This window comes from Felis catus, chromosome D2 (genome assembly GCF_018350175.1).
Source record: "Felis catus isolate Fca126 chromosome D2, F.catus_Fca126_mat1.0, whole genome shotgun sequence".
NCBI lineage: Eukaryota > Metazoa > Chordata > Mammalia > Carnivora > Felidae > Felis > Felis catus.
This window is the reverse complement of record NC_058378.1, coordinates 46,521,038-46,534,574: the sequence shown is the minus strand read 5'-3', so window position 1 is coordinate 46,534,574 and position 13,537 is coordinate 46,521,038. Positions and strand designations below refer to the sequence as shown.

The 13,537-nt window shown below is 46.9% G+C and overlaps 1 protein-coding gene across 17 annotated transcripts in view; it reads right to left on the bottom strand.

Moving 5' to 3' along the window:
• The window catches only part of WDFY4 (WDFY family member 4), a 292,757-nt gene that overhangs the window by 267,820 nt on the left and 11,400 nt on the right, over nucleotides 1–13,537 (bottom strand). For all 17 annotated transcript variants that reach the window (XM_045040306.1, XM_045040307.1, XM_045040305.1 and 14 more), the window contains one exon: nucleotides 3,321–3,571. In XM_045040306.1, the coding sequence (XP_044896241.1) occupies nucleotides 3,321–3,554 (234 nt within the window). In that variant the 5' untranslated portion in view covers nucleotides 3,555–3,571. The remainder of the gene's footprint in view (nucleotides 1–3,320; nucleotides 3,572–13,537) is intronic.

The window sequence follows — 13,537 nt, the reverse complement described above, 5'->3', positions numbered from 1 at the left end:
GCAGCTCTGAGAGGGTCAGAGGCATTTGATAACAATGCCTGTTATCAAATCTCAAGACTCACCAGGTCAAGGCACACGGCAGCCCCTCTCCCTCCCCCACCTCTCCCCCTCCCCAGCACTCGCGCCTGTGCTCTCTCTCTCTTTATCTCTCTCTCTCAAAAAGAAACAAACAAAAACAAGAATATTCCAGATAATCTTAGTTTTCCTTGGGCCCAAAGTGAAAAGAGTCAGGTATAGAGAGTTGAGCTCCACCCAACAAACAAGTCCAAGACTCTTTTAGATACACTCAGTTGTCTCAGAGCCCAATGGGGGCATGGTTACCATGACAACCAATGCATAACTAAGGCTTTAGCATAACTTTTGAAATTCTTATATTTCCAAGGGAGTTCTTTATAGGCAACCTTGAAGAACACTGTTTTGTGGTTATAAAATTCAGAACAGAGTGGTTTCAAGCTTGACTTCTTATACAAGGACCCGTATTCCTAGTATATGGAATGTTCATAAGAATATATGGATGTTCTTCGTCATCAGATTTTATCTGCACTATACTGAAAAAAGAAAAGAAAAGAAAAGAAAGAAAGATAGAAAGAAAGAAAGGCAAAAAAAACCCCTCTGATCTTCCCCATGTTACTTTCCACTACCAACTTTTTTTTTAAGTTTATTTATTCCGAGAGAGAGAGAGAGAGAGAGAGAGAGAGAGAGAGAATTCCAAGCAGGCTCTGCACTCTGTGTGGAGCCAATGCAGAGCTCAACCTCACAACCATGAGATCACGACCTGAGTGGACATCAAGAGTTGGACACTTAACTGAATGAATCACCCGGGTGCCCCCCCCCCATCACTTAATTAAGAAGCCTGTGGTCTCTGGCTCTGGTGGGGTTTTATTAGTTACAGCTTAAAAGAAACAACAGGTTTGTAGACACGTGGGGCTTAATAAAAGAATATAGATTTTAAGAAATGATAATAATTCTGCTTCTGCAGGGTTCATCAGAGGTGAGCTTCAGGGATTCGAAACATATCAGATTGTGTTGGCAGTTTGGGGAATGGTGGAAATAGTATCTCAAACTACACACACAGTTAGTGTCCTAGAGGCTGGTAGAAAGGTAATGACTGTGCTCCCCATGTGCTGTGAACTTTACAATCATTACTTAATCCTACCCTCACAGATTTCCAGCAAAGTGCTATTGGTTCCACTTTACAGATGAAGAAACTGAGGTTCAGCAATATTTAATCATTTGTTCAAGGATGCACAGCTAATTAGCAATGGAGCCAGGACTTGAGACACCTAGTCTCTTTGGCCCCAAAGTCCATGTGTTCAACAATAGGGCCATTATGTCTCTAGTTACAAGAACAGGGCTTGGGAGGCACGAACCAATATCAAAGTTCAGTGATAGGAACTGCTTGCTATGCATGAGGCCACAAGCTCAAATGCCTACAGATCAGGTAACATAAATGAGTATTGTGTGTTGGGCGAAAGATATTGGGGAATGGGGGAACTGGAGAAAAACTGAGAAGTAGAGACCATCTTCTGTCTAAAAAGGGTGCCCCTAACCCTCTCCACCCAATTATCAGTACTGCATCTACCAAAATTTTCAAGAGAAAACTGGAAATCTGATTTTCATGTGAAAACTTTCCATTTTGAAAAAAGGGCCACAAAGTCATTGTTAACCCCTAGAAGCCAGACAAAACACATTCTGGGTGTTATTTAGTATCTTTCACTCTGGACTAAATATTCCATGACAGTAAAACCTCTATCTGTCTTCTTAGTGCTTAGTGCTGGGCCCCAGGCCCCAGCACAGGGTATAAGAGCTTAATGAATATATGTATAACAAATGAATGAACTTAAAATCAACAATCTGGAAAGAGGTAAAGAAGGACCAAGCCCTGGCTCTTGAATGAGAGTCCTTTCCAGAGCTATGGCTGCCCAGATGGGTAGGAAAGAGACAAGGCAATGGCCGAATCCACTCACTTCCCAGCAAATTTTGGTGGGGGGCAGGAAGTGGCTCACACTTTTCCTTCCATAAAGCAAAGTTGACCTGAGAACTGGGGAAGACTCAACCACCCCCACCCCCCCAGAAGCTAGGGTCATCAGGGCAGGGAGGGTTAGGAATGAGAAACCTGAGCTGTGTCTCCTAACCTAGTTCTTCTTTTCCTATACATTCCCTATGCTCCAGTTATCCAGTCTGTGAAATGAAATAGATGGGGTATAATAAGTCCAAAAGATGGAGGAAAACAATGAGTTAATGGACAGTAAGCTACCTGGCAAAATTTTTTATAGAAAGACATGCCTAAGTGTTCAATGTATCCTAGAAATATGATCTCAAGAAGATTCCCATCTTTGGAGGTTCTCAATTATTTCTGGCTAATAAATTAGATGAGATATATCAATAAGGGGGTTTCCCAATAAAAACCTGCCAAAGTCTCCATCTGTCTTAGTCTAGTTTCAAATGTGAAAGGATCTCATAGTCTCTGAATGTAGCTTTGAATGTAGCTATATGTTTTCTTTTTAATAACCCCAAATCAATAGTCAAGCAAAAACTAAGTTCTCATAAAAAGTTTCCAACTCTGGGGGCGCCTGGGTGGCTCGGTCAGTTAAGCATCTGACTTTGGTTCAGGTCATGATCTCATGATCTCCCGCGTCGGGCTCTGTGCTGAGAGCTCAGAGCCTGGAGCCTTTTTCAGGAGAGTGTATCCTTCTCTCTTTGTGCCCCTCCCCTGCTCACACTCTATCGCCCTCTCTCAAAAATAAATAAACTTAAAAAAATTTTTTTTTAAAGTTTCCAACTCTGCAACTTAAACTCCAATATATGCAACTATAAAGCAGACCTCACAGGCAGCACCTTTGTTCTGAGACAAAAAAGGGAATCTTTTGCACCCAAGTTGTCACCAGCTGCCACTGGCCAGAATGGTAGCCCAGTGGACAACCTGGGCTTCCCCCATGGGCCTGTGACCAGGTTCTCCCAAGCCCCACGGTTGGCATGCTGGTGTTTGAGGTTACCCACCAACTCTGCACCCCAGGAAACACATTCCTTTCCTAGCTCCAGAGGAGCTGGTCTTTCTCTGGCTCCTATGTTGGGATTGTGGTTGAACAATATAATTTTTTTAACTAAGGAGACAGTATTACTCAAGAGCCAACTGTCCTTTCCAACTCTTCCTCATCCTGGAGATGAGCCTTGCTTGCCATTTTTATTAAATAGCAAAACACTCCCCTCTAAGCAACCCACCAGGGACCACTTGTGATGATATTAAAACCACCAACTCCAGCTTCCGATCATCCCAGAAGTGTTCCCCAGAGCACCGTATCAAAAACAAGAATACCGACCTTTAGGAACAGTGGGAGAAGATTCAACAGGCTCTGCTGATGTTCAGCCGGGCTTCCGTGAGCCAACTTCTGATATTCCAGAAACTTCCTTTCTAGCATCTCCCAGAGAGCAGTGGGACCAGGAGACTGGCCTCCATGTGGGAAGTCAGGCTGAGCAACATCAGGCTGGCCTTCATTTTTGGAACCTGGACACTCAGCTCTGTCTTCAGCCCTTGAAACATCTTCTGCCTCCATGCCTTAGCAAAGCAGATCTGAATTCAGAACAAAAAACAAAAATGTAAAGTCCTGTCACAGCACTTCCCGATGAAGCTGATTGGGAGACAAGGTACTGTACTCATTCAGTTCAGTTCCTACTGAGGATGGTTCCTCTAAGAATCTGAAACTGACTTAAATAAGGAGACTTTTTAAAAAAGAGATTCTGACTTAGACGTGACTTATATTGACAATCTAACTTGTGCCAGGCACTGTTGCTGGGCTCTTTACACAGACTCATGAGAGCGGTGGGCATTCTTATTTTCTCTGTATAAGGAAGGAAACTGGCTGGGCCAAAGGCATATGGGCAGGTAGACATCCAGTTGAAAGGCAAACCGTTAACACCAAAGCTTGTTTTTTGTTTTTATTACATGATGCCGCACCTTTTTTAAAAAGCAAAGTAGAAGGGATATGCACAAATGCCTCACCAGTATTTGTACAAGCATGCAATTCTGTACTTCAGTTGTAACTTCCTTCTACCATATGAGTCTAAAAGGTTACAGGTTTTTCATTCTCGGCATTATTTGCTTCACATTCAATATTTTTGGAGAACTTTGTCCTCAAAAGGACTCTAAACCCCCATGCTAACTTAAAAGACCTCCTTTATTAGCACACACACGGGCGACTTGTGCAAGCTGGAGGTCTTGGGTCAGTAGGCATGAGGACAAGAATTTATGCAATGAAAGTAGCCAAAGACCGATTTGCCCGATGGGTAACCTTGAGAAGGTGCCTTTATTTGTGTCCTTGACTTTTCAGTTGTCCCAGTCTTTAGTTGAGTCATGACTGACTCCCAGCACAACAAATGCTTGTTTGTTTGTCAGGAGTACAGGAAACTCCAAGTGGAGCCCAGAATGTCCAGCTCTCCTGCAAGAAGCCCTCCCCAACCATGACATCACCATGTAGGAGTCCATCCTGGAGTCTGTCCAGTGACCAACAACCACCAATCATGGGGCAGCAACCAAACAGATGGGCACAAGAAACGGACCCGCCAGTCTTTTTCTCTGGGCTACGGCAGCTGAGGGGCTGTGCCACACTTTATTTTTAGCTCAGTACACACCCCCTCTGCAGGCTAGAACGGGGGTGAACTAAGGGTCATGTGGCCAGATAAACCATCCCTCTTTGAATCATTCTCACCCTTTATGTACACAACTCCACGAGTCCCTGATGCTTCTTCCAACACATGTAGTTACTACTCTCAAACTTCATTTTCTTGTTACAAAAACCATGTAAGTTCAGTGTCAAACTAGGAAAGGAACAGAGTATCAGGAAGCATACCGAGCATTGAAATAAGCAAACCAGCCTCGAAAATTCTCTGAGCGGACAATACCAGTTTAGTCCTACAAGCAAAGCTTAATGTCACTTATTTTGCAAAACTAACTTGATCTTAGTCATTTCTTGCTAGGACCTCTGACAATCAGAAACAAAACTTAAACTGTCTTCCAAGGTTGATATGAGGCAACCACAGACCAATTCCCTGTCATTTAAGAAAATTCTAATATTTTAACCAATCACTGCAAAGAATAAATAGTCAGTGCCTTCTCACTATATAAGCTGCTTTATAACAATAGACCCCTGAGCAAAGTGTTCCCACTTGGCAAACTTGTCTTTTTTGGTATGTGCACAGTTTTCACTAATTACTACTTCAGTAATTCATTGGTTTTTCTTTGGCTGTTTCTGAGCCTGTGACACTAACTTGCCCTTACCCAGAAAAATGATTATTGGTATTTCATGTTATCTATGAATCTGTTTGATTAAAAAAAAAAAAAACATAATCCTAGGGGTGCCTGGGTGGCTCAGTCAGTTAAGTACCCAACTCTTTATTCTAGTTCTGGTCATAATCTCATGGTCCGTGAGTTCGAGCCCTACATCAGGCTCCTCGCTGATAGTATGGAGCCTGCTTGGGATACTCTCTCTCTCTTTCTCTTCTCTTCCTCCCTCCCTCTCTCTTTTCCCCTTCTCTGCTTGTACACTCTCTCAAAATAAATAAACTTTAAAAAAAAACATGCTCCCTAATATTGTTGAAGCAAACTTTTTATTTATACTTTTTGCTTTTGACGGTTGGTTAGCTGGGGCTTGGTAGGAGTTTTGTTTCCTTTGTTGGGTTGACTCTCGGGGGCAGGTGGTGGGGTGCCACACATTCCAGCACAGTCTTCCCTGACCTGGACCACGTTCTTGGCTGGCTTTGTCAGTTTATTCACTTCTTCCTTAGCCCTCCTTTCCCCACTCACATTCCCTTCTTCCCCATCCCGCCCACCCCACCTGCTTAACAACACAGGTCTTTATAAAACATGACATAGGTGGGGCGGGTGGCTCAGTCTATCAAGTGCCCAACTTCGGCTCAGGTCATGATCTCACAGTTCGTGAGTTTGAACCCCATGTCAGGCTCTGTGCTGACAGCTTGGAGCCTGGAGCCTGCTTCGGATTCTGTGTCTCCCTCTCTCTCTGCCCCTCCTCAACTTGCACTCTGTCTCTGTCTCTCTGTCTCTCTCAAAAATAAACATTAAAAACAAAACAAAACATGACACAGGTGATATAATTTCTGAATACAGGCAATTCAAGTTCCCTGAATGACTTTCTGCATCTTTTCTGCAGCTCACTTTTTCACTCAGCACTGCGCCTTCAGACCTAGCATGCGTCTCTGTGTTTGTCAGCTGCATTCCTTCTAACTGCTGCCCCGTTACAAAGTGGGCATCGCATGCCTCTTTGATGTTTCGCTCCACAGTCGTGGCCAGATTGCCCATGACTTCCTACAGTGCACTCAATTTTGTTCTGGATATGCCCATGAGGGGCCCTTCATGGGGCTGGATGTGACCGGCTCTGCATATGAACGTGGGGGCAGGAGTGCTAAGTCAAGGGTACACACCTGTTTCATTCAACTAAATGCCATGAACTAAGATGCTTCCAGAAAGCTGGCACCAGACCACACTTTCCCCACAGGCTCCTCTACCATCTCACCAATTACCGTGCTCTAATGTTTGCCAATCCGATTGAAGTAAAGCGATCCCTCTTTGTTATTTTAATTTGCATTTCTCTAAGGAGTCTGAGCATCTCAGATGCCTCTTAGCTATTCGCAGCTCCTCTTCTGTGAACTGACTATTCATAACCTTTGCTTATTTTTCCTTGCCTGTCTTTTTCTTGTTGCTTGGAGGGAGTATAGTCAAGAAACTTGTCCCTTGTTGGTTTTACAAATCACAAATATCTTCCTGCAATCCATTTTTCTGATGAATTCGTTTAGAATTTTGTTTGTCACAAAAACGTATCATGAATCTTCGTGTTGTCGCAGGTCCTCCACATCTTCATTTTGTTTTTATTTATTATTTATTTTTGAGAAAGACAGGGAGGGTGCAAGAAGAGGAGGGGCAGAGAGAGAGGGAGAATCTCAAGCAGGCTCCACACCATCAGCACAGAGCCCAAAGTGAGGCTCACACTCCCGAAACTGTGAGATCGTGACCTGAGTCGAAATCAAGAGTTGGATGCTTAACCGACTGAGCCACCCAGGGGCCCCATCTTCATTTTGAACGGCTTACGGTGGCGGTAGAGTCATGCTGGTCGTTCATTTAATTAATCCCCTACACGTAGGTGTTTAAGTAGTTTCAAATTATTCGCTACTATAAACACACCATAATGCTAGGCCTTGTGTCTAAGTCTTTCTTATAGCCATGAACAAATAATAGATTTAATACATTCTGAAATTCCTAGAATATAAATAGCTGTACCTTGACACGTATTTCCAAGCCACTTCTCCTTAAACACTGCATCAATGTATAGTCCTCTGACCGAGAATGTATCAGAGCTCACACTTCCTGGGGTGCCTGGGTGGCTCAATCTGTTAAGCGTCCAACTTCAGCCTAAGTCATGATCTCGCCATTCCCGAGTTCGAGCCCTGCATCGGGCTCTGTGCTGACAGCTCTGAGCCTGGAGCCTGTTTCAGATTCTGTACCTCCCGATCTCTCTCTGCCCCTTCCCCACTCACACTCTGTCTCTCTCAAAAATAAACATTAAAAAAAATTACGAAAAGGAGTTCACTCTTCTTCACTTAGCGCTTTTTAATTCCTGCTCATTTGGTAGGTTAAAAAGCAACGGTGCTGACTTGTGCACACACACAAAAGCAATGGCTTCTGTGTTGCATCCCCCCACATATTCTGCTGTCCTCTTTCTGTCTGGTGGCTGCTCAGTCTCCTTCAGGGGCCCCTGCAGTGGTTTTCTGGAGTCAGATGCCAAGTGTCCTCATTTCTTGAGTTCCCTCAAGCTACTCCCCTGAGAGCCACATAGGCACTGCATGCTAGCTCTGTGAAGGAAGTCACTGCACCTATGTCGGGGGTTGGCACAGCATAGACGCTCAATCAAATGTTACTGTATGAATGAACGAACGAATGAATGAACCTATATGCCGACGGCACCCGGATCTTTCTGTCTGTAGTTTAGACTCCTCTTCAAAACAAGTTTTTTCCTCCCTCGCTCCAAGATCGCTACTCGAATTTCCCCCAGACTCGGACAGTCCCTGTGTCCAAACCACTCTCTCCATCCCCAACAGAGCCAGCACAGACACCCCAATGCACGGGATGGTTGATAGAGCCAAGATAAGTGTTGCCTCCATCACATTTTGCGGTCACAGCTAGCAGGTGCTACTAATAGATTCATTCAATAACACGCCTCGGTAGGCTTGCAGCCACGCCACATTTTCAGAACAGGCAGGTGACAAGATAAGGTGAAAGTGTGGCCCTGAGGAAAGTAGCTGGATGTCCAGGGGAGATATCAGAAACCCCTTCAGGTTTCTTCTGAAATTAAGAAGCCATATTTACGGAAGTGAAACACTTGAATCGCTTTTCCCTGAATAGAGAGGCTTTAAAACCAAGAATCTCCGACAAATGAGGATCCATGAAATCTCACGGAGAAGTTGTCTAACTCACATGTCAAGCTGTAGCCATCCCCCCTCTCGGTTCTGCTCATCACCCTAGACCTACTTCAGTTTTATTTGCAAAAGGAAAATCACGAGGCGTAACTGACCTCTCGGGGCTACTCGAAGAACGGGCAAGAAGAAATCATTCTAATCCACTTCATTATCAAAGGTGCCTTCTTGTAAGAAGGTGCTAACACTTTCTTATCCAGGGCAAAACAGGCTAAGCTGGGGGGAGGTGCACTGGAGGGCTGGGATTAGTGAGGCAAGTAAGATACTTACTTCAGTCACAAGATGTAAGGGATGTCAAAAATCTCAGCCACGAAAAATAACGCTTTAGTGAAGTATCTTTAAAAGTCAAAATTAATGCCAAAAACTCCATGAGGAACAAATATCAAAATTTCAGAAAGAAATAGGTTCCAACCCAGCAGATGTCTGACCCCACCTCCCTGGCCTCACCCTATGGGAATGGGAGCTGGGGGCATTTTTCCCAAAAATCAACAAAAAAATAAACAAACACCACTTCAAGGCTCAAATTTCCATGGATTCTATTCTCATACATGCAACATAGCGGCCACAAGCACAGATTCCGGAACCAGGCCTCTCCAGTGTGAATCAACGGGCTTAAACCTAGTGATGAAACGCATCCGTGCCTGTGTCCTCATTTATAAAAAGGGACAGTAACAGGACCCCTCCAGGGGTACCGGGATTAAGTCAGTGTTGGCACATGTCTTCTCTAGGATGGTGGAGGGTAGATGGGCATTTATTGGTGCCTCCTTGGTGCAGACATTTACCTGCACCAATTCGTGGAATCTTCCTGCTTTCCAGCAAGGTCAAAGCTATCAGCCTTCATCTGTAGCTGGTACCAAGGCTCAGAGCAGAGAAGTGACCTCTCCAGGGCCCTGTTGTCAGTCAGGGGCCAAAGCAGAGTCCATCCTGGGCCTGCAGACAGCAATGCTCACCAGAGGTGATACTCAAACGAGGGCTGGTTTGAGGCCCTGGGTAGACAGAAGGGCTTGGACAACTGCTTGGCAGGTAACCCAGGCTGAGGGAAGACTTACCACCCTGTAAAGATTTCTTGGAGAGGTGGGAGTTTGCAGGGGCAGGCAGGGCAGGGGTGGGGATGGAGTGAGGTAAAGGGAAAGATAGCTTTGGCAGAACCAGGGGACTGGAAGCTGTGGGGGGAGGGGGCCTCGGGGGACTCTAGGAACAACAAGGCCCCCTCTCTGCCAGTGAGCTGTTTCCCCGTCTGGGTCGGGCTCGCGGCATGTGACGCAAAGCACAGTTTAGTCACGTTTCTTCCCCTGCCCCACCAGGCAGACCAGAGGCCTTGCTTTCCTGCAGCCTGCATGAGGCAGCAAGAGAGAGGCACTGGGCAAGAACCTGCCCACTCATACAGCCCCCAAGCCGAAGGGGAGCCCTAGGGCTGAGATGGGAGTCACAGGGTAGCTGGGCTGCTGTGGTGCCTTAACCGAGTTACTTCCCTTCTCTGAAACTAGGTGTCTCCTCATTGAAATGGCCCCGGCGATCTCAGTTCCACCCTCTGGCCTCGATGCATTGACCGCAGAAGAGATGTAGGGCAATGAGTCAGTGCCGAACGGCTGGAGAGGCACCTGAGGGGGCTGAGGGCCTGCGGTTGCGTGTGGCGGGTGGGGGGTGCGGGGGAGAGATTCCCCTGTCCGTGCACGGGGAGTAGACGATGAGTCGGCAGTGACAGTAGAGGGAGGGATTCCCAGGGCTGGGAGTGGGCCACGTGGGCCCCCTCAGATGGGTATCGCTGCCCATCCTCGCTCCCAGCCCACCCACCCTGCAGAACATGACATTGTCAGAGCTCTGCTTGGTAATGTGTCAGAAGCAGAGCACCCAGGGCCTCCGGCCTGCAGCTGTGTGCTGAAGCCCGGAGAATCAGCCGCGTTGGTGAGGCCTGGGGGCTGCGAAACCAACATTCGGTGGACCGTTTCATCCCTGACCTTCTGTGAAGTGATTTGCCAACAGGTAAAAGCTCAGGACGTAAAGCTGTGATTTAGCAGCCCTTGGAGCTAAGATGTCAGGAAGCCATTCCGGGGGAAATGGGGCAGGAAGGTATGTGGAGGCACCCTCCAACCGGGCAGGTCACAGGGAAGCCTGTGCCTTCTGTGGAGCAGCTCAGACCTGGTGACAAAGAGCGGCTACGATAAAATTCAAGATAGAGGTGGTCTCCCCGTTTCTCACCGTACAATCACACGAGAAAGGCCACACTAAAGAGGGTAACACGTTTTGTACGTAAATTACGCCTCGATAAACCTGGCTTACAAAAACTACAAACATTCTGAGGTGGAAAGAGGACTCACAGAAGAATCTAGAAGGAGAGGCGGTGGAGGTCTCAGTCCGTCCCCCATGGTTATATCCAGGGCAACGGGGAGATAGCTATATACTTCATCACGGTAATGCCTCACCTCTCTGACCACCTACTTCTTCACGGCCCTACCTTTTATCTCTGTATCACCTCACCTTCTCTTCCCAACAACAGCCCTTGAGGGAGCAAAGAGCAAGGCAGTAGTTTATAGCTGAAAGCCAGATGCAGAGAGGTTTGGTTGCTTCCCCAGGTGGCCACCTTGCAAGTGTTGTATGGCTGGCTCCAAAGCCCCCACCCTTCTCCCTAACCATACCACCTCCTTCCTCGGGATGTCACAAGGTGGGGACAGGATCCAAGTTCCCATGAACACCAGCCGCACACAGATAGAGCTCACTCAGGGGCGCTCCCATGTTGGCCAAGTATGGAGACTACGCCATAAGTTCCCATCCACTTGCCCACCAAATTTTTTGTAAGTGCATTTATTCATTTGGAGAGAGAAGGTGCAGATGCACGTGAACGAGTGGGGGAGGGGCAGAGAGAGAGAGAGAGAGAGAGAGAGAGAGAATCCCAAGCAGGCTCCACACTGTCAGTGCAGAGCCCAACATGAGGCTCAATCCCACAAACAGTGAGACCACGACCTGAGTTGAAATCAAGAGTCAGGCGCTTAACCAACTGAGCCACGCAGTCGTCCCTCTTTAAAAAAAACTATATTTTTAATGATAATTTTGTCAACTTGGCTGAACTAATAGTCAAGGTGGGCCAACTATAAAAAGTAAAAAGATCGGGGCACCTGGGTGGTTCAGTCGGTTGAGCGTCCAACTTCGGCTCAGGTCATGATCTCGCAGTCTGAGTTCGAGCCCCATGTTGGGCTCTGTGCTGACAGCTCAGAGCCTGGAGCCTGTTTCAGATTCTGTGTCTCCCTCTCTCTCTCTGCCCCTCCCCTGCTAGTTCTCTGTCCCCCTCTCAAAAATAAAAAATAAATAAATAAAGATTAAAAAAATTAAAAAAATAATAAAGCCCTTGCACTTTGAATTAGGCACTGTGAACTGAGGAAACACTTCTGGTAAGGAATAGTGAACTTTGGGCAGAAGTGTGAAAACTGTTCTTCTTCCCCTTTGGCAAATGGTTAATCCTTCTAAGAATTCATCTTTGCAAATGATTCACAGCAAACAAAAAGATCTCGCCATTCCCAAGTTCGAGCCCCGCATCGGGCTCTGTGCTGACAGCTCAGAGCCTGGAACCTGCTTCAGATTCTGTGTCTCCCTCTCTCTCTGCTCCTTCCCCGCTCATGCTCTGTCTCTCTCTGTCTCTCAAAAATGAATAAACATTACAAAAAAAAAGTAAAAATATACCCCAAAAGAATTGAAAGCAGAGCGTCAATAGATATTTGTATACCCACGTGTAGAACATGATTACTCACAAGAGCAAAAAGCTGGAAACAACCCCACAGTCCGTCAGTAGATGACCAGATAAGCAAAATGTGGTCCATCTGTACAATGGAGTATTTGTCAGCCTCCAAAAGGAGGGAAATTTGGATACATGCTACAACATAAATACACCTTGAGGACATTATTCTGGGTAAAAAGGCAGCTTAGCAGCATGACAGTGTTGAATAAAGTCCCACAGAACCCCCCACCAGACAGCCTTTCCTGCATACCTTGAATTCATCAGGATTTGCTGAGCATGTCCTGTGGGGCAGGCACAGCATTGGGCTGTACCTTCTTAGAAGCAAGGAGGAGCCAGATTGGGGGGAGGGGGGATGGGTAAAAGATGTGCCCCTCCAACCTGTCTCTGCAGCTGAGAACAAAGTCAACAAGGACCAGATACGTAACCGTGAACCATGGGCCCTCCGGGAGAAAGAGGTCGTCGGTAACATGTGGAACTGGGAATCCCCCTGAGGATGCTGTTCAAAGGGGGCTTCACTAACATCCCCGCCTGATCTGCACAAACCAAGACCAGCTAAAGAGCTGGAACAGGGATCGTGAGCAGGAAACAAGACCAGTGCAAGCAGACAGGCTCTCTGGAGGGGAGAAGCGTGACTGCGGGCATTACGGGAACCCACGGTGCAGCTGAGTCATGAGGACCAGGAGAATGGGCCAGCACAGACATACTGTTCTAGATAACGAGCAGATCGTGAAGGTTTGGAAGAGGAGAACAACACAGTAAACACATTTTGGAAATGTTATTCCTGCCTGGCGCGAAGCCAGGCCCAGAACAGGGAGAAATGAGAAGCAGGGAGAGCCAGGAGGCTAACATAGACCCCAGGTGTAGGTGAGGACCACTCTGGTTAGAAGGATCACTTTGGAAACAGAGAGGCAAAGGGACGTCTGAGATCATCTGAAGGGATGGAGAACTGCTCGATGAGTTTAGAAAGGGAGCAGTCCTCACCAGCCCAGGCTGCACACCAGAACCACCTAGGGGGCCTTGCTTCCCGGAGGTTGCCACCTCGTTGGTCTGGGTGGGCCCCAGGCAAGCGTGCTTTCTATAAGGTCTCAGGTGATTTCGACGCATCCCCAGGAGAGGTGACAGGCCTGGGAAGCTGTTGCAAGCCACTGGAGGAGAACATCGTGAAAGCCTCCCAGAGCTGTGCGTGGAGGCCAGACAGCAGCTCCTGGGCTAACCATGAGCTGGGCGGGTGCCAAGAGTTCCAGGGCCCCCAGCAGGCCAGCTTAGGATGTCTGGGAATGGGGCCTCTAAGTCTGGCTGTACAGCAGCCTTGATTCCCTAGTAAGA